The sequence below is a fragment of the Lagenorhynchus albirostris genome, chromosome 2 (assembly GCF_949774975.1).
Source record: "Lagenorhynchus albirostris chromosome 2, mLagAlb1.1, whole genome shotgun sequence".
NCBI classification, from domain to species: domain Eukaryota; kingdom Metazoa; phylum Chordata; class Mammalia; order Artiodactyla; family Delphinidae; genus Lagenorhynchus; species Lagenorhynchus albirostris.
This window is the reverse complement of record NC_083096.1, coordinates 32,145,258-32,164,385: the sequence shown is the minus strand read 5'-3', so window position 1 is coordinate 32,164,385 and position 19,128 is coordinate 32,145,258. Positions and strand designations below refer to the sequence as shown.

The window sequence follows — 19,128 nt, the reverse complement described above, 5'->3', positions numbered from 1 at the left end:
AATTGAATATGAAAGGTGTCTCATCGCTCTCTGTGCCTGGCTCCTTTGCTCCCCGTTATGTCTGTTAGATCAACCATGTAGCTGAAGTTTGCTCATTTTATATTCCATTTTTGGTTTAGAGGAGCACACACATGTCACAGTTATTTAGGCATTCCCCTGCTGAGGGAGAGCTGTGTTCTCCAGATTTGGTGTTACAAACAATGCTGCTGTGAATGTTTGCATGCATGTCTCCTGGGGCACAGGTGTGAGACTTTCTGGGGGTGTAACTGCTGGGTCATAGAATTTGCACATTTTCAATCTGACTAGATACTGTCTCACTTTTTCCAAAGAGATTGCTCCCATCTACACTCCCACCAGCAATGAGAGTTCTTGTTACTTCCCCTCCTCCCTGACACATGTTATTTTCAGGCTTATTAAATCATTCCCAATCTTACTGTTTTATTGGATGAATGACTCAATGACTAGGAATTTGGGTGTACCTGCCTCATTTCCCCGTGGCATGCAGATGTCCTGCTTCGAAGAATACAAGTCTCAGAGTGCTGTCCTCCTCCAAGGTCTCTTCCAGACCTGTCTTATGAATTGATTTTACCCCCAAGGGCTAGGGGACTGTCATAGTGTTCTCTGTAACAGATGGGGAAACTGAGGTCCAGAGCAGGGATTGGAGAGGCTGGGTAACCAGGGGCCTTAGACTCCCTTCCTGGGGTCCCATTGCTAGAAGACCTTCCTCCAATCAGGCCCACCTTGGGCATCCCAATTCCCTCCCTCTCTAGGCCCTCAACCTCAGGGAATGTGAGGACCAGGGGAGTGTGGGACCCTAGGGACAAAGCTGGGAGTGCTCCCAAGAGAAGGCTGTTTCCAGGCTGTCTGGAACCCCAGCACCCAAGCTGAGAAGCCCTGGGCACAAGTGGTCCCCCAGAGGCCAAACACACAGAGCCTGATCTGGGTTCGTTCTCCAGATGGAAGCTCTCGTTCCCATTGCCCTGACCCCTGGCGCAGGCTCCTGGCAATGTCCCATCTCACCGATCTGTACCCTCCTCCCATCTGGGCACCAGAACCCTGCCTGCTGAGATCCAGTCGGGGTGATGGACGAGGTCGTGCACTCCTCAAGGGACCCTTGCAGTCCTCCGCCAGAGCTATTCCTGGCTTCAGCGCCTCCCCACGCACCCCCCCAGTCCCCCTGCCTGACCTGACCCCACAGCTGGGAATCATTTGCCTGGGGGTGGGGCAGCCCCCTGACTATATAAGCCTGGACCTGGGTGTCCCAGGCACCCTGGAAGCACAGACCCTCCAGTGATACTACCTGCGCCCTCCAGCCCGACCCTCCAGCAATCCTTGCAATGAGAGGAAAAGCCACCCGGGAAGCCCTTGCCTGTGGTCCGGAGGAGACTGCCTCTGAGTCTGCAAATGTGCCCACCACAGAGCCCTCTGGAGAAATGGCGGCACCGAAGTCTACCGGGGAAGAGCAGGCTCCCAAACCACAGGAGCCTGCCCCTCAGGCACCTGCCCCCGCAGCCTCTAAACCCGCACCTCCAAGTGAAGGTGACAAGAGGCGGGGCAGGTGGAGGAGGGAGGCAGCCTTGGCAGAGAGTGGTGCGGGGAGAGCTTTTGGCTACGAACCTCTTTATCTCCCCCTGCTTCTCCCTCAGATGTCCCCAGTGCCCCGCTGCTGCTGGCTGTGGAGGACGTGAGTGACAGCTCGGTGACTGTGAGCTGGGAACCCCCGGAGAGGCTAGGGAAGCTGGGGCTCCAGGGCTATGTTCTGGAACTCCGCCGAGAGGGAGGTGAGCTATGGGCTAAGCCCTGCATACACCCAGGGGAGGTGGGCTTAGAGGGCAGCAGGGACAAGCCCCCAGACTCTGCAGTTGGGTCAGTCCAAGGGGAGATACAGAAAGAGGGAGAGGAAGCAGTCCGCTCAGGCCACTCACACACAGCTTCTTGCTCCACCAACGCACCTCTGAAAGCAGGAGGATGTCCAAACGGCCTTAGGAGGCCCCCTGTCCTCCAGCTCCAGGAAGCCTCTGAGTAACAGAGATAAAAGGGTAGGTGACAGTGGGGCACTCCTCTGTGAGAATGAAGGAGGTGCTAAGTCTCAGAGGACCCTACTTGGGGAGGGCAAGCAGGAGGTGGAGAGCAAAAGAAGCTGAGGGGGAGGGTAAGTTGTAAGAGAGAGTGAGGAGAAATAGGGGACGGGCGGCTCTGGCCAAATTCCTCATGCCAGCATCCTGTTATCCACCTCCATGGCAGTCAAGTTCTTCATACGTGTGGCTGCCTTTGCCCCTACCTTGCTGTGTGATTTGGCAAATGTGCCCAACCCTCTCTGGGCTCCGGGCAAACCCATCTCTGGCCACCACTCAAGGGTTCTAACGTCAGGTGTCTTTGATGCCATTTGACAACAAGAAGTCAAGGAAGCAAAGGGAAAATAAGTCCCAGAAAGGGAGGTCAGCTTCCTCAGATCATCAGCGAGAAGGGAAGCCCCACTGAGAAGGGTGCCCATAGCCATGGAGCCAGGGCCTTGCACTCTCTTCATTTCTCTCAGCCTTGGAGTGGGTGCCTGTGAATTCCCGGCCCATGATGGTGACCCAGCAGACCGTGCGGAACCTGGCTCTAGGTGACAAGTTCTTCATACGTGTGGCTGCAGTGAGCTCTGCAGGGGCTGGCCCACCAGCTGTGCTGGACCAGCCTGTCCACATCCAAGAGATCATTGGTAAATCCTGCTCCCCAGCCCTTCCCAGGCACCTTATCTAATGGATGGAGAAACTGAGGCCAATGGGTAGAGCGAACAGGGCAGTCATTTCCCCCCATCCCACACTCACGTGCACAAGCCACCTGCTATCGCCATTCTGCCTTAAGAAAGTCCCAGGTTCCTCAGCAGCAAGGGGCCTCTAGAGGTCAAAGAGGCCATTTCCCTGAATGGCCCAGCCCCCAAGCTTCCTGACCTCCAGAAGTGAGAGCTCAAGCTCCCCAGGTCACCTGCCTCAGAGTCCCAATGCTTAGAGTCATTTCATTCTTCCTACCTAATCTTAATTCCTTCAGCGGCCATGGAAGCTCATTTTCTGTTCATTTCATATGGCCTGGGTTCCAGATAGGAGTCTTTGCTTGCCTCTTGCTGCACCACGTCCCTAGTGGGAAGAAGATTAACGCCCTACAATAGGCTGGTGAAGGTTTCTCCATCCCCAGAGGCCAGTGCTGCCCTGGGAACCTGGGAGGCCAGCTGCTGTCCCCTTGCTAAGATTTCTATTTGTAGGGTGCATTAGCCTCAAGCCCTCCCAGGACCGATCAGGTTTCAGTCTGTTAATGGCAGTGAGTCACTTGGTCTGATCCAAGGTTTCTGGGGACAGCCCAGAGCCCCAGGGTGACAAGAGACATAAGCCATCAGGTGGCCTGAGGCCTTTTCCACCTTTCTCCTTGTTCCCCCCTCCTCATCTTGACCCCATAATTCTGGGCAAGGCCTCCAGAGAGAGGGGGTTTCATGGCCACAGAAGGAGGTCAAGTTTGGATTCAAGGAAATACTTTCAACTCTAAGGCCTGAGAGATGTGGGCACCAGGGGGTTGGGAGTGTAGAACTGTAGACTGGCACGGCTTGTCCATCCAAGCCAAGCAGGTCCAAAGGCACCCAGGACTCCCTTGAGGTCACCTAGCCTATTAGTGGCAGTCCCAGAACCTGACTCCCACACAGGCCAGTTCATGTCTTACCAGGCAGCAGGGACTCTTTTTCTGGTGGTTTTCAAAACCAGAGGCCTTTCCCCTCCTTTGAGTCTTGGTGAGACATGGTGCCACCTGGCAGCTTAATATGGACTCACCGATTCTAACCTGGGAGTGCCAGGAAGCCCTCCTTGTTGGGGAGTGGGGTTGGTGGGCATCCTGGACCTTTTCTGAGGGCCCAGGGATCTCAGACTCTGAGAGCCTGCAGGGGCCAGGGTCCTCTACTTCAAGGCCGAACACTGGAGGAGTCCGCTAGACTCAGCGCCCTCTACTCCATTAAAATTCCTCTGGCAGGAGAGAAGGGGATTTCCTGGAGAGAAGAGGGGAGAAGGCTGTGAATAAACAGGGAGCAGCCAGCCAGGCCCCCCTCATGGGCAGGGCAGGGTGGGGACCCTGTCCAGAGTCCTCAGCTGCTCAGCTGTCCCTCCTCAGCCACCTGGAGCTGCCAAGCATTCCTGGCCCCCTGCAGCTGCCCCTGGAACATTCCACGCCTGATGCTCCCAGGGCCAAGTGCCTGCACAGCTAATCCTCAGAGACACCGTGTTCCTTCTGTCTCCTCCCTCTCTGCCCTGCATGCCACTGACCAACTGCTGCCACCTGTTTGCCACTGAGGAGCCTCAGCTACCACCACCCCTGCTCCCGCCCAGGGGGAGAGTGGCAGGGGCTGTTGCAGCTTCCCTTGGAATGCCCGACAGTTTCAGCAGTTGCACCTGATTAGGTGATAGGAAGGTGGTTCTCTACCGTAGCATGGGGCTGAAGTAAAGTGTCTGGAAGGACTCCCCCACCGCAGACTGAAAGGTAGTGGCAGGAGTAAGAGAGAAGGAAGGGGGTAGGTCTGCTCTGGCTTCATTTAAAAAGGGAAAGATCCCAGTCCTCCCATATGGCTTGGAGACAGAGCAGTGGGCAAATGGGTCTCACAGGGGCTTCTCTGAAGGCCTGAGCTGTTCACAGCAGAAGGGCAGAGGGACTGGGAAGACAGTGTCGCCACCCTTCCAGGGAATGCAGGCCCACAGGCGCAGCACACGCTGCCCACCAGGGGGAGCCAGGGAGCCAGCTGGGGCCCATCTGGAGCCCAGGAATACCAGAGCTGCAGGGCAAATCCCAGCCTGGCAGGGTCAGGGCACCTAGGGAGTGCCTCGGATGCCTACCAGTTCACACCGTGGAGGCCCTGCCCTCCTGGAACCTCCTGGCTCGCAAGTCCCCAAGGGCCTCAGAGGATTTGGGTCCCTGGATCTGGGGAGTGAGCTTTGCCCTGTCCACAGGGAGGCAGCCTCAGAGCACACTCAGACTTCCTGCCCAGCCAGCAACCTTCTCCAGTTGTCCCCTGCCCCTGACACAGAAGCCTCCGATCAGCAGCCCTGTGCTGTGCTAAGCCTCGCCTCTCGCTTTAATGCAGAGGCCCCCAAGATCCGCGTTCCCCGCCACCTTCGTCAGACCTATGTCCGTCAGGTGGGAGAGATGATTAACCTGCAAATCCCCTTCCAGGTGAGTATGCCTCCTGCCCAGGATAAGAGCTTGGGTGAAATAAGGGCCCCCGCGTGAGGTGTATTAGAGGAGCCCAGGAAATGTCAGGATCCCCGTGGAGGTCTGCCTGAGACCCACCCACCAAGATGGCCTCATCCTCCCTCTGTTGTATACGTGACTCAGTTGTGATTCTCCAGCCGGTGAACAGGACAGGTGGCCCCGGGGCTGGCGGGACATCCAGAGAATGAGGCTCTAGGCAGCACCTGTAGCTCTAGCCTCTGCTGCCCCTGCTCAGAAGGGCCAATGGGGCCAGCTCCCCTGGCACAGGGAGCCCTGGAGCTGAGTGGGTGTGGGGTGCTGGCGCCTTCTGCGCTCACCTTGAGGGCTCCTCCCTCCCAGGGGAATCCCAAGCCTCAGGCCTCGTGGACCCACAACGGTCACGCCCTGGACAGCCAGCGGGTGAATGTGCGCACCGGGGACCAGGACTCCATCCTCTTCATCCGCTCAGCCCAGCGCTCCGACTCAGGCTGCTATGAGCTCACGGTACAGCTGGAAGGCCTGGAGGCCAAGGCAGCCATCGACATCCTGGTGATCGGTATGGGGCCAGGGGAGGCAGGGCTGACTTGCTGGGGACCCAGAGACCTCACCTCCTGCCCCAGAACTGATGGCCAATGGGGTCAGGCCAAGAGAGAGTGATAAGAGCCAGATCTTGGGTGGGGGGATTTTGTAGCAAACCCAGCCCTCCCCGTCACTCTCTCTCACACTCTGGTCCTACAGATAAACCTGGATCCCCCAGCAGCATCAGGCTACTGGATGTCTGGGGCTGCAACGCTGCCCTCGAGTGGACACCACCCCAGGACACAGGCAACACAGAGATCCTGGGCTACACAGTGCAGAAGGCAGACAAAAAGACAGGGGTGAGGCCCGCTGGAGCAGAGTAAGGGGAGGAGGAAGGTCTGACTGGGGCTGGGTTTGTGGGGGAAGAAGTGGCCTAGGTGTCTGGGAAGGCCTGTCCACTAAGAGTCCACGGACTGAAGAGCTCTGGTCTGCCTACCACTAACCTGACTCCCTGTGTGGCTCTTGGCAAATCTCTTTCATCTCTGGGTTTCAGCTTCCTCCTGAAGACTGCAAGGGTGGCTCTCGGAGGCCCTTCAAGCTCTAGAGCAGTGCTTCAGGAAATGTAATGTGCATATGAATCACCTGGGAATCTTGCTAAAACGCAGATCTTAAGTCAGTGGGTCTGGGGTGGGGACTGAGATCCTGAACTTCTATGAAGTTCTCAGGTGATTCTTACTTTGCAGGACCTCGGGCCACACTTTGACCAGTAAAGTTCTAGAATTCTCTGAAGACCCCAGCAAGGTCACATTCTCCCAGGGGTTCCTTCTCCCAATTTAAAGTCCCTCAGACCCAAAGCTGGATGTTTCAGCCTCCCAGGGCTGGGGCGTGGAACAAGCCCCTCTGAGGCAGAGGCCACAGGGGGAGCAGGGAGGGGTAGGGCAGGGGGGAGGTGAGTATGACAGGCCCAGGGTCCTTGCAGCAATGGTTCACAGTGCTGGAGCGCTACCACCCGACCACCTGCACTATCTCAGACCTCATCGTGGGTAACTCTTACTCCTTCCGAGTCTTCTCGGAAAACCGGTGTGGACTCAGTACCTCGGCGGCCGTCACCAAGGAGCTCGCCCACATCCAGAAGACAGGTGGGTCTGGGTCCAGGCCCGGAAACCAAGCTAGGCCTTGCCATGCTGACCCTTCTCCCTGTCTCTGACGTTTCCTTGGTGTGTCAGCACCCCTCCCTGTGTGCTTCTCATGGGTGCCCACTTGCCAGAGCTTTTGCTGCCCTCTCCACACCCACTCCACAGCTACCCCCACACACACATTCACACCGTGTGACTGTAAAGAAATGGACATGGTTGATTGATTGTAACAAACACATCAGAGCAAACCCATGCAAATGAGGAGCACCCCTTGGGAGGCTGTGCACTTATTCTAAAGATGCTGTATGGCTGCTAACATCATAGCAGTCATTGGGTCGCCTGTGCAGTGTCCCAAGGGAGCTACTGTGAAGGGCAATGTGTGTGGATAGGTAGACTGGTGAGTTTGCTAAAAGCAAACTCCCGACCCTAATATAACACCACATAGATGGACAAGAGAGATATGGGTATTTACTGTCTATATACAGGCACATGGCCCTCTTGCGTCAAATGTGAAATTCCAAGCCCTTTCTCCCTGTCCCGCTGTGTGCTCCAAGGCCCTCCCCCGTACAGTCTGTGCGGGCTGCAGAAAGCACACATTAGCCTGGACTGCACAGAATTAGGAAGAAATTTTCATTTAAAAGAAGAAAGCCAGTCAAGTCTCCAAAGACAAACAGAAATGAAATGTAGAGTCCCTGGGTTTTTAGTCTCCACCCTCAGCCAGGATCATCTCATCTGTTTGGTTTTGCTGCCCACTCCCCTCTCTCCTCCCCTCTGTGACTCACCCAGCTGTCGTTCCGGCTTTCCTCTGCCTCTTTGAGACGTTCTGCCTCTAAGCTCCGGCATGTTGGCTGTGCCTGGCTTCCCAAAGACCCCAGGAGCCTAGGGTCCTGCCATGGGGCTCCAGATGAGGAGGCAGGGGTGAAATGGATTGTCTCCCGCCCTTAATTTTCCTCCAGACCACCAGCTCTCTGCTCAGAGAGCCATAGTCATCATGTGACCTTCCATCGCGTAAGCCGCAAACTCACTACGTGATATTGGGCAAGTCCCTCATCTATGGAGGGTCTTAGTTTTCCATCTGTCAACTGGGGATGACAAATTTATCCTTGCAAAGGAATGCTGTGTAGATTAAATGGCATATCGAAGTGTAAGCTGTAGTGATTTTAAGAAAATGGATGAAGTCAGTCTTAAGAGGTCTCCTCCTGTAACCTCAAATTCACCCTACTTTCTCCCTCCAAACCAGATATTGTTGCCAAACCTAAAAGTTTTGTTGAGCGAGACTTCTCAGAAGCCCCCTCGTTCACCCAGCCCCTGGCTGACCACACCTCCACCCCTGGCTACAGCACGCAGCTCTTCTGCAGTGTCCGAGCGTCACCCAAGGTGAGGGGCGGGGCCCTGCTGTGCCTTGGGCAGGGGCACCGGGGTTGAAGAATCTTCCCAGGCATCTTTCCCTAAGTGGAGGATGGCCTTCGAGAGCCTCGTCCTGGCCCACAAACTTCCCAGCTCTCCTCTGACCTTGCTTCCCCAGCCCAGGATCATCTGGATGAAAAACAAGATGGACATCCAGGGTGATCCCAAATACCGCGCCCTCTCTGAGCAAGGTGTCTGCACCCTGGAGATCCGGAAACCCAGCCCCTTCGATTCCGGGGTCTACACCTGCAAGGCCATCAATGTGCTGGGGGAGGCATCTGTGGACTGCCGGCTGGAGGTCAAAGGTGAGGACTTGAGAGGGGTCACTCCTTAGGAACCCTCCAATGGATGGGAGACCAGGAGAAGCCACCTCTTCTCCTGCTGGACTAGACGAGGCTGAGCGCTGAAAATCAAGGCAAGACAGGGGTAGTGAAAATCGAGGTCAGGCTGTCAGGACTTTCTAAGAGGGAGGATGGCTTAATGTGGGTAAAGGAGGTGATAGAGTCTGCCTCGTAGACAGATGGATCACTGGGGTGAGGGCATGAGACTCACTCACCCCCCCTCACCCCCCACTCGGGTCCCCAGCAGACACCCACCCCCTCCCTGAGTGCTAACCTTCAGATCTCTCCCAGCCTCAGCCACACACTGAAGAGCCACTGGTGGAGGCTGTGATGAGCAGGAAGGTAAGTGGCTGCATGCACTCCCTCCGCTGCCTCTGGGGGTGGAGGCCAGGAGCAGGGGTGGGAGTGAGAAGGGAAGGGGGCAGCCAGCTCTGAGTACAAATCTGCAGTCACAGGCAACGAACACGCACAGTCCTGGGGGTGCTCCACAGACGCTGCAGGGCAGGGTGCTGCTGGCGAGGCCTGGAAGGGATGGGCATTCAGTGGAAGGGATTCAGTGGATGGTCAGAGGACAGGATCTAGTCCTGGCTCTGAAAGACCTTAGGCCAGGGCCTTCCCTTGGACCTGTTTCCTCAGTCAGAGAAGTAGGGGCAACATCCTTGCCCTGACTGCCCTCCCCAGGTGGTTCTGAGGCCCTGGACTAGTGAGGATGTATCCTGGAGCTGCAGTGGGCAGAGCTGAGACCTGGGCTTTGGGCCAAAGGGCCTAAGGGGAAGGAGGCCTGGGAAAGGAAGAGGGGGTACTGCTTCGCCCTCCCCATATCACCCCTTCAGCAGGGCACGTATAGCCCAGCTCTGCCTAACAGCAGGGGCTCATAAAACATGTTCTCTGCTAGGTGCTGCAGGCCTGAGGGTTCAGGGCAGCCAGGCCCAGAATCAAGCTCCACGGAGGCCAGAGGTCCCCATCTCCATAGTGATGACTGATGGCTTTGCTCCTTGGTACCTGCCTAGCAGGCCCCAGGCCAGGCTTCCTGGATACAAGGGGCCCTGGAAAGTGCAGAGACTGGAGCGCTCCTGCAGGGAGCTGTACACTGGGCGAGAAGCACTTGAATAAAGGTGTGTGGTGATACAGTGCAGGGGCCTCTGTGACAATGAGCATCATCACGATGGGGGCGGCACTGCGTCACCACAAGGGGGCTGTTGAATGTGTCACCATGAGGGGGTCTCCACCTCTGACACCATGAGGAAGGTGCCCGTGGGAGGGGGCTCGCGGTGTCATGGGGCTTTTCCAGATATGAGATTTTTTAGGATCTCATTTCACATGCAGCGTTTGCTACCCTAAGAGGATAACTATAGGAACAGACACACCCTTCTTTGGAACCCTCCTTCCTCCAAATGCCTCCCAGTGCCCCCTCTCTTCACCTCTCCCTATCCCCCACCATTGCTTTTTCTCTGTTGAGGTTGTTTGTTGCCCTCAGACGGTGGTGGGGTACGTTCTCCATGAGGGTTCACAGTCTTTTATTAGTCAAGTGGCCCGCCCTGGGAGCCAGGGGATATCCCACCTCTGAGAGAGGGGAGGGCCTGGAATCATGTCTGGAGTTGCTATTCACACTTAGAACCTGGCCCCTCATTCTTCTGTATAAGGAGCTTTGGGCTTGGCCAGGAGTAGACCCTTCCCCAAGGGTTTAGGCTAAAGGCCTAGACTCTGCAACAGAGCCTCAAAGCCCATGAACACTGTGCTAAGTGTCAGGGGTACTGAGGGTATCTAAATTCTGGTAAGACCTTCCTGCCCATACACCCAGGAGGGTAGTCTCCTCTGGCCTGACCACTCTGTCACACTTCATCCCAGCATGACCACAGCAGCCCACTTTCCCTTCTTCATCCGCTCCCCAGGCAGGCAGAATGCTCCCAAGAGCTGGCATGTCTGGGGCTCTCCTCTCCATCTGGCTCAGAAGCAACAGAGATGGGTGTCACCTAGGAGGGCACATGCCCATCACCAAGAGCTGGTGGCCCAGAGGACAGGCAGTTACACTCCAAGTCTCCTACTTGGGAGGCTCAAGGCAAGAATGAGGGCTCAACACTGTCTCCCAGTGGCTGTTTGAGGCCCACACCTACCATTCCACATTAGCTCCAGAGAGCTCGGAGCCCCCACTCAGGTCCAAGGGCTAGTGGAGAATAAAGCAAATACTGGAAATTATTTCTGGACTCGTTCTTTCGGCCTCTCCCAAGTATAACCCTGGGATCCCCAGGGCAAAGAGAGCAGGCACCCTGGCATGCAGCATGGCCAGGAACACAGGGTTCTGGGAGGTGGGGACTGAGGCTCCTTGCTTCCTGCCTGTCAGTGGCTCTGGCCACCTTCTGCTACAGAACAGGAGAGAAAACAAGGCCAGGACATCTAGTTTCTCCCCTTCCCTCCATCTTGGCGGGGATATTCTCCTCTCCTTACACTTGGTCCCAGGGCTGCACCACTACCACCTAAGACAAGCAGACTCCCCTCCCTTCCCGCCACGGGAGCTGAGCTTGCCCTCCTGGCCCACATGGCCCCATGGCAGTCTCAGTGTCCCCAAGCCCCACTCAGCCTGATGTGCTGGGCTGCCTGTGGGTTGGTCAGGCAGGTGGGGAGGGTTAGGGTTAGGGTTAGGGTGCTGCCCCCACTTTCCTCGTCCCCTCAGGTTACCTCGTTCTTTCCCCATGGACTGCCCTCCCAAAACTCCTCCAGGACCTCGAGGTGCAGGGCACTCACAGCCCAAAGGCCAGTAGGGAAGAGTCAGGGAGACAAGGGAGACGAGCAGGACAGCAGGGAGGTGAGTACTGGGCTGAGATGCTCCAGATGTGCGCAGCTGGGGGCAGGAGGTGGAGTCTAGTCATCGGGCCTCTCTTCTGGAGGATCCTCATCGATGGGGGGTGCAGGTTGGCAGCGGAAGTGGTCGTTCCAAATCTTAAGGAAGGTAACCCGAAACTTCTGGATGCGGAAGGCATAGACGATGGGATTCATGGCCGAGTTACCATGTGTGAGGAAGATGGCGATGTACATGAGGAGCCTCGGCTTATGGCAGGAAGGGCAGAAGAGGGTGATGCAGTTAAGGATGTGTAGGGGTAGCCAGCTGAGAGCAAAGAGGAAGAGGATGAGGGCCAGCGACTTGGCGATCTTCAGCTCCTTCCCATAGTACTTCTGTGGGTCGCCAGAGGATGCCGACACCTTCCTGTTGAGCTGCTTGCGGATCAGGTAGAAGACCTCCAGGTAGATGAAGACCATGAGCAGCAGTGGGGGCAGCACCCAGACAAAGAAGTTGAAGTAGACCATGTACTCCATGCTGATCACCTTCTCAAACTGACACTTGATCACGGGCTCACCTACACTGCCATTGGCCACCCAGGCCCGCTCCACCACACTCAGGTTGTTCCAGCCGAACATAGGTGTCAAGCCCACCACAAAGGAGAGAATCCAGCAGCCAACGATGGCCACCACAGCCCTTCGGGGAGTCACCACTGTCTTGTACCTGGGGGAGAGGAGGGCAGAGTGTGAGGCCCCCTCCTCAGTTCACCCGGCCCTGGGGGTCTCTATAACTGATTCAGGGCCCAGCCAGGGCCCAGTGAGTGGGGAGGTGCATATCTTTGGCTAGAGGGTCAAGTCTTTGGGATCTAAAATTTAGGCCAGAACTTGCGATGCACTGGTTCATGTCTACTGCTGAGGGTGGGAAAAAACAGAGAAGAAAATAACAAATGAATTCCTTTAGGAGTTTCACTAAAATTACCAAAGTAAAAATTGCTCACATGTGCTTGGCACACCCCCACTGGTGACCTTATCATTGCTTCATGACAGTTCCCATGGGGTAGAAAAGCACCAGCAGAATGAATGCCCATTTGACAGCTGAGAAAACTGAGGTTCAGAGTAGCCACGTGTTCTGCCCGAGACCACATGGAGGGTGGCAGCGCTGTCCTGTGCTTCCTAACTGACCACAACGACAAGGTGATTGACAAACCACCCCTCCCCTTGGGCCAGCTGACACACTATCATAAAAAGCCTTCCCACACCCCCTCCTTTCGGCTGCGTCCCATCTCTGCCAGTGCCCCCATCTCCCACCTCCATCCTGGCTGTGTACATGTACTTATCAGTCATGTACAGTACTTATCTCCTGAAGGGCTGATCTCAAGAACCAGCTCTCCACCCCCAAGCTAATTGGGAATTATTCTCAGGAAAGAAAACTGATGTTCACTGAGGACTGCACGCAAGGGACTCCCACTTATGCATGCATGCATGGGTGTCTTCATTCATTTTTGCGTGCTTTCTGTGCCATTGGTCTCTGTGCTAGGAGTAAGATAAAGAATCCCTACCTCTATGCAGCTCACATTTTGGGTGAAGAAATAGATAACACAAAAGTAAGGAAATAAATAAACAAGACAGCTAGAGGTTGTGATATGTCCTTTGAAGGAAATAAGCAGGACGATGTCAAGGGGCAGAGCTACCAAGCTTTTTCATGCCATGACATACACAGATGATGAAAACATTTGGATGACACAGAAAATGGATGAGGCTGCCCATGGGCCGTGACTCTTCCCCCACCCCTGCCCCCAGGGTTGAGGGGATGCCCCTCCGAGGGGGGGCTCCCCACTTCCCTTTAAACCAATCCAGCCAGCAGCCAGCATGTCCTCTGCCCACGCACTGGCCTTGGAGCTAGCGCCAAGGGCTGGGGCCCGCCCAGCTCTGTGCTGAGGAGCTGGCTCAGCCCGGCAGCTTGCCCAGTTGTTATTTTCCAATGTAGCTTCTGGGATGGAGGGAGTCCCCTCTTGAGCATGTGAACAGCTACTGAGACCCACAGCTGTGGAGGCGGAGGCCTCCCTCTGACTCCGTTTTCTTCTGTCCCGTGCCTGTGGAATCTGCGGCATTCTCCTTCACAGCAATGATTCTTCAGGTCCCTCTCACCCTGGACCAAAGCCCACTGCTCCTTGAAGGCTTTACAGGAGTGGGAAGGGGAACGATGTGAGGGATGGGAGAAATTGGACCCCACCCCCACTCCATGTAGAAAGCAAGCACTAGATAAGCAACCTCATTTCTAATCTCATCATTCCAGTGGGGAGACTGAGGCCCCTAGATGACTCCAACACCTTCAGTGTGGTGCCCCATCCCCTACTCTGTAATCATATGGTCCTTGTGTCCCCAAAGCTCCAAGGGGCCTTGAAATCTGGCCAGTTTGCTTCTGCCTTCCTGAAGTTTTCTTAGGTCTAATCCTTGCTCTCTTGCTGTAACTAAAGCCTATTTCCACCTCTTGAATCCCCAGGAGGAAAGCCAGCCTGGTGCATACTTTGGAGTCAGAGAGATCCATATCTGGGCCCCAGGTCTGCAACTTACTAGGTCAGTTCTTCCCCTGTAAAGTGAGACTGTGGGACCCACTTCAGATGAGCTAACATATGGGAAATGCCCTGTAAGCACGCCACCAACATTCCTGTGCCTGAGCTCCTAACCCTCCAAGCCCCTGAAAACACACGCACCGGAGAAACCCTGCTATCTCTAGATGCTCAGCAAACACAGCATAATGGCTCTGTAAACATCTGGCTCAAGGTTTGTTTCTGATGAGCTTAAAGTGCTTCCCACATGTCCTATAGTGAAAGAAGCTCTGGGCAAGTCCATGGGGTGAGACACGAAAGGAGCGCAGGTCATTCTATCAAAAGATATGGGGAGGGGGAAGGGTAAGCTGTGACAAAGCGAGAGAGTGGCATGGACATATAGACACTACCAAACGTAAGGTAGATAGCTAGTGGGAAGCAGCCGCATAGCACAGGGAGATCAGCTCGGTGCTTTGAGACCAGCTAGAGGGGTGGGATAGGGAGGGTGGGAGGGAGGGAGACGCAAGAGGGAAGAGATATGGGAACATATGTATATGTATAATTGATTCACTTTGTTATAAAGCAGAAACTAACACACCATTGTAAAGCAATTATAGTCCAATAAAGATGTAAAAAAAATAAAAATAAAAATAAATAAATAAAAATTAAAAAAAAAGGCTAAGGTACTCTGCCACAGCTGTCACAGGCAGGGTGCAGGTCCCTGTGGTGAGCCGCCGCAGAGCCCGATGGAGCGGCAGCTGCGCAAGGAAGGATGTAGGCCAAGTACCCCCATCACAGCCCATCACAGCTATGATTTACGTCATAGTGATCATTTACAAAGTCCTTTTACGTTCATGTCCCAGGTAATCCCCGTAACCACCCTGTGAGGTGAGTACAGCGCAAAATGGAATCCCCATTTTACAGATTAGGAACTCGAGGTCCAGAAATGGGCAACGACTTGCCCACATCTCCTGACTCCAAGACCAGCTCTCCTCAGGGCACCAGGCTGACTGTGGGTTGTTTAGATGTGGATGACTGGCAGATTGGGAACATCCCTTTCCTACAAGCTTTAAAATGGAAATGTCTAGACCCTATTCAAAGGTGGTACCACCCAGAGAAAGGGGGGTAGACAAAGTGACCTCTGGTATTGCCGTCCAGCCTGAGGACTAGGGGAGGGGGTATCTCGCCCAGGACCCTCATTTGGGCAGTGATGACCCACCAAGAGAGGAGGTGAATTCTGACAGTGTCCCAGGTGACAGAGGAGGAGGTAACTTCTAGCTAGAGAGGTACCGCCTTTTCTCTTCCCCTCACCCTTCCCAACTGCCTGGAGCCCCGGGGGTTAAAGCTTTCCTAGGGCTCCTCCGGGCCAGGTCCCAGCAGACCCTGCAGCTTAGGGTATCAGTTCTCATCTGTTTTTCTTGCTATTTTCTCCATGGTGGGAAAGGGCTGGACCCAGGACCTTGGCTGAGGTAGGGCTGGCTCTCACAGGAAGGGCTGCCTCTCAGAGCTGGGAGAAAAACTTACCTCTCCCTACACGTGGGAAAGAGAAGCAGAGGCTGCAAGTCCTAGAGTGCACATGGGGTGGGGCGTGCTGAATGTGCCACAAACACTTGTCCCACCAAGTCATGGTCCAAGGCCTCATAACCCCCAACTTTATAGACAGCCCTGTGAGAGCTAGCCAGAGAGATGGCTGTCCTCAGGAGTGTGCAGTCTCAGACAGACAAAGGGGAAGCAACAGAATGGAGGCACTGGAACACCAAGTGGAGCCCTGTCCACAGGCAAGCAGGGCAGGCAGCTCCTCAAAGACGTTGTTGAAGAAACCAGGGAGAGCCCTGCCCGTTCCTGTAGCTCCCACACAGTGCATAAAATCCCCCCATTGGTGAGATGTTCCTTTGGGTTAAGAATCGCCCTCTCTGTGTGTTATTTTTAAAGCCAAGATAACGCTGACTCCGTAGTATGAATTACTTTATTTGTCAGTGTCTTCTTACTGATGATGAGAAAAATGAAAAAACTGGGTACCTAGAGTAGTTGGGGTGGCAGACACTCCAAGAGGAAAAGGGAGAGCTTAAGGAAAGAGGTCGATGAGTCTCCTGTTGCCAAGAGCTGGCCTAGCTGAACAGACAAGTTTTTCATAATATAGCTGCTGCAAGAATAAGTAAGTGTGGTTTAGAGGTCAAAGTTAGGGAAGGAGGGCTACAAATCCTGTACCCAAATAGGGCAAGGCAGAGGAAGCCTTTGTTACTTCCCTGGACACCTTGGCAGGGCTGCCAAAGGAGGGGAGGAGGTCCTGGAGGCTAAGGGAGGGGGGATGCTCAAAAATAATAGCTAACTGATTGACAGCAATAATAACAATGCTGATAGAAGCTAACATTTATTGACGCTTTTCATGTGCTGGCACCAACTTTATAGACAGCCCTGTGACTTAGGCATTATTATGATTATTATTCTCATTTTCTAATCGCAGTACCTGAGATTCAGATTATGAAACATGTCCAAGGTCACTCAGTGAGTAAGAGGTAGAGATGTAATTTCTAAGACTGAGATTTGTCCTAGTCCAAAGCCCATGAAGGACCCCAGCTCTGCCACTTTGGGAAGATGGAGGACAAGGGGGGCTCAGAGGGTGGAGGTCCAGTACAGAAGAAGGGAGTCATGGTGGACCTCCCCTGCTTCAGGTAACCGCCTGGACTGGGCAGCTCTGAAGATGGCAGCAGGCCTGCCTGGGAGCCTCCCTCCTCCCTCCAAGTCCAACCTCTTTGTAGCCCTCAGACTGGTCTGTTCATGATCTGCTCAGCTGTTTAGTCGTCAGTGCTGGGGCAAGTAGGCAGCTGAGGCACCCTCCCTTTTCATTCATTAAACAGATATTCACGGAGGGCTCTTAGGTGCCCGGTTACAAGTGCCGGGTTCAGGAATATCGAAGAGAACAGGCTTTCAGGAAAGTAACATTCTAGAGGCAGGGGATAAACCAATAAACAGATTGTTTGAGACCTACCAAGTGAAATAAATAGGATACCCTGAGAGCGAGTGGCTGGGCATGGAGTGCCGCTGGCTTAGGTTGTGTACGTGCTCAGGACAGCCTCTCTGGGGGAGGAGACACTGAGCAGAGAGGGACATGATCACCTAGGACAGCCAGGCATGAGGTACCAGCAGGCAAAGTCCTGAGGCCCGAGTGGCTCAGGGAGCAGAGCAGCTAGTCGGGGCTTCCGGAGAGTGAAGGCAAGGGCCAGGGCGGGGCCACCTGGGCTGGGCAGGTCACACGAAAGGTTCCAAGGTTTTATTCTTGTGCAGGGAAAGCCATTGTAAGCAAAGGAGTAATCTCCAATTTCTGTTTTTAAAAGATACTTCGGGCTGCCGTGTGGAGAGTGTGTTGTGTGCAGCAGGGGAAGCAAGAACACCGTGGGGAGAGCGTATTTCAGCCATCCAGGTAAGAGGTGAGGTGGTGAGCTCTCGTGGGTGGCAGTGGGGAGTGGGGAGGAGTGCCTGGCTGTCAGATGTGTTTGGGAACAGAGCCAACAGGACCTGTTGCTGAGTTTGGATGTCCAGGTGAGAGAATGCACCATCAGGATGACTCTCATGTTTTGATCCCGACCACTGAAGGGAGAGTGGGGCCATTCCCTGACCCTGACCCCTCCCTGGCCAGGGGCCCTTCCCCTACTCCCAGTCCTGTTGCACTCACTCAGGAAGTCCAGACCACACTGCCGGACACTTCTTTGTGTGCACCTCCCACCTGGGGCCTTTGCACTTCCTGCTCACCTCCCTGAGAGGGCTGGGGAGGCTCCTTCCCCCACATCCAGATCTCAGCTTAGATGTCACCTCCTCAGAGGAGATTCCCTGGCCACCCTGCAAAAGGAGCCCTTCACTCCATAGCCTTCTGCTGTTTTTAATTCTCTTGATAGAGCTTATCACTTCTTGACTCTCTGAATCCATTCATCTACCCCCCCCACAACTGCTTCCTCTCTCGTTTAGATATAGATATAAATATGTAGGTGTTTAGGAATTTATTATGTTTCTCTCCAGTGGAATGTAACCCCATTAGGACAGAGATTCATTTTGCAAGTTCACCAACTGTGTTCCCAGTACCTAGAAAAGTACTCAATAATTATTTGTTGAATGAATGAGTAAATAGACGTAAAAATGGATACATGAGTCCATATATCCATTTATTCAATCATTTATGATTTATTCAATGACAAATACATTTTATTCAATGATAAATAAATAAATGATAAATAAAAATGATAAATTAAAGAAAATTATTCGATCATTCATGATTAATTGAGGACCTACCATGTGAGTACATCAGGGAACCACAGATAAGGATTAAATGGTAGGTGCTCAATTAGAGACAGTCAGATTAGAAAGGCATAGCTGAAGTCTCAGAAGCAATTACAGTGCCCTGGATGAAAAAAATCTTTCCCCTGTTCATTACCCACTGGGCTAGAAGCTGTGGGGATCTGCTGCTAAGTCAGATAACTACTGGTCCTCTGCTTAAGTCCTGTGACATAAGGTTGCTCTGATGAGGGCCCCTTATGAGAGGTATGAGTGAGTGCCACCAGGCCACCAGCCAGCCTCCAGCACATCTATGGCAGCCCTGAGCCCCAGCTCTGTACCTGCATACGGTGAGACCAGCAGAGGCTACCCCGGGCCAGAACTAGCCTCCCCAGAGTCTTCCAGAGGAGCAGCATTTCCAACTCAAGCTAAGCCCCAGCAGGAGCCATGAGCCTGCCTGAGCTCCCTATTGGTCCTTTGCTTCATGAAGAGGCCCCTTTCATAGGTGGGATCAAATCCAGTTGGAGGCCTGACTGCACAGAGGGGTGTCCTCTGTCTGCCTACAGCCTCACAGGAGGGCCCTTCCTGGACACCACTGGGGACTGACTTTTAGGCTGACTCTGAGAACGTGAACAATAAGCCTCCTCAGAACAGGAAAAGCTCAGAATGCCATCAGGTGGTGAACACACCAGGGGACCTAGGCAGGAAAGATGCATTTGACAGAGAAAAGAGAAGGGGGGCAGGCGGCACAGAGATCCGCAGAAACTCTCCTTGGTGGACCAAGAACTGACCAACGGGGGAAGGTGCTCAGAGAAGCTGCTCCGTCACTGTACAAACAAGACTGGAGTGTGCTGGTCCTGAAGCTGTATGTCCTCAGCTTCCCCTCCTTGCCCTGCCCTGCTCTGAGTCGCGGCGGAGGGCGGCTGACCC

At 54.3% G+C, this 19,128-nt stretch overlaps 2 protein-coding genes across 2 annotated transcripts in view; one reads left to right on the top strand and one right to left on the bottom strand.

Annotated features, from left to right (window-relative positions):
* The first annotated feature begins 1,255 nt into the window (after positions 1-1,255).
* Positions 1,256-9,741, top strand: MYBPH (myosin binding protein H). Its single transcript, XM_060128952.1, has 11 exons — positions 1,256-1,539; positions 1,647-1,781; positions 2,537-2,704; positions 5,099-5,187; positions 5,566-5,761; positions 5,944-6,083; positions 6,704-6,863; positions 8,101-8,237; positions 8,386-8,572; positions 8,900-8,950; positions 9,504-9,741. Exons 1-10 carry the CDS (start codon positions 1,338-1,340, stop codon positions 8,914-8,916), a joined length of 1,431 nt encoding a protein of 476 aa, XP_059984935.1. The 5' UTR covers positions 1,256-1,337; the 3' UTR covers positions 8,917-8,950; positions 9,504-9,741.
* Positions 8,877-19,128, bottom strand: part of ADORA1 (adenosine A1 receptor) — a 35,472-nt gene continuing 25,220 nt past the window's right edge. The window contains exon 3 of the mRNA XM_060128965.1: positions 8,877-12,107. Within this exon, the coding sequence (XP_059984948.1) occupies positions 11,468-12,107 (640 nt within the window). The 3' untranslated portion in view covers positions 8,877-11,467. The remainder of the gene's footprint in view (positions 12,108-19,128) is intronic.

What these genes read in the sequence shown, in the direction of transcription:
- MYBPH (XM_060128952.1), top strand. Translation starts at nt 1,338, where the DNA reads ATGAGAGGAAAAGCCACCCGGGAAGCCCTTGCCTGTGGTCCGGAGGAG. An exon ending in CCACATCCAAGAGATCATTG is followed by an intron (nt 2,705 to 5,098) that starts GTAAATCCTGCT and finishes GCTTTAATGCAG; the next exon opens with AGGCCCCCAAGATCCGCGTT. An exon ending in AGGCAGACAAAAAGACAGGG is followed by an intron (nt 6,084 to 6,703) that starts GTGAGGCCCGCT and finishes GGGTCCTTGCAG; the next exon opens with CAATGGTTCACAGTGCTGGA.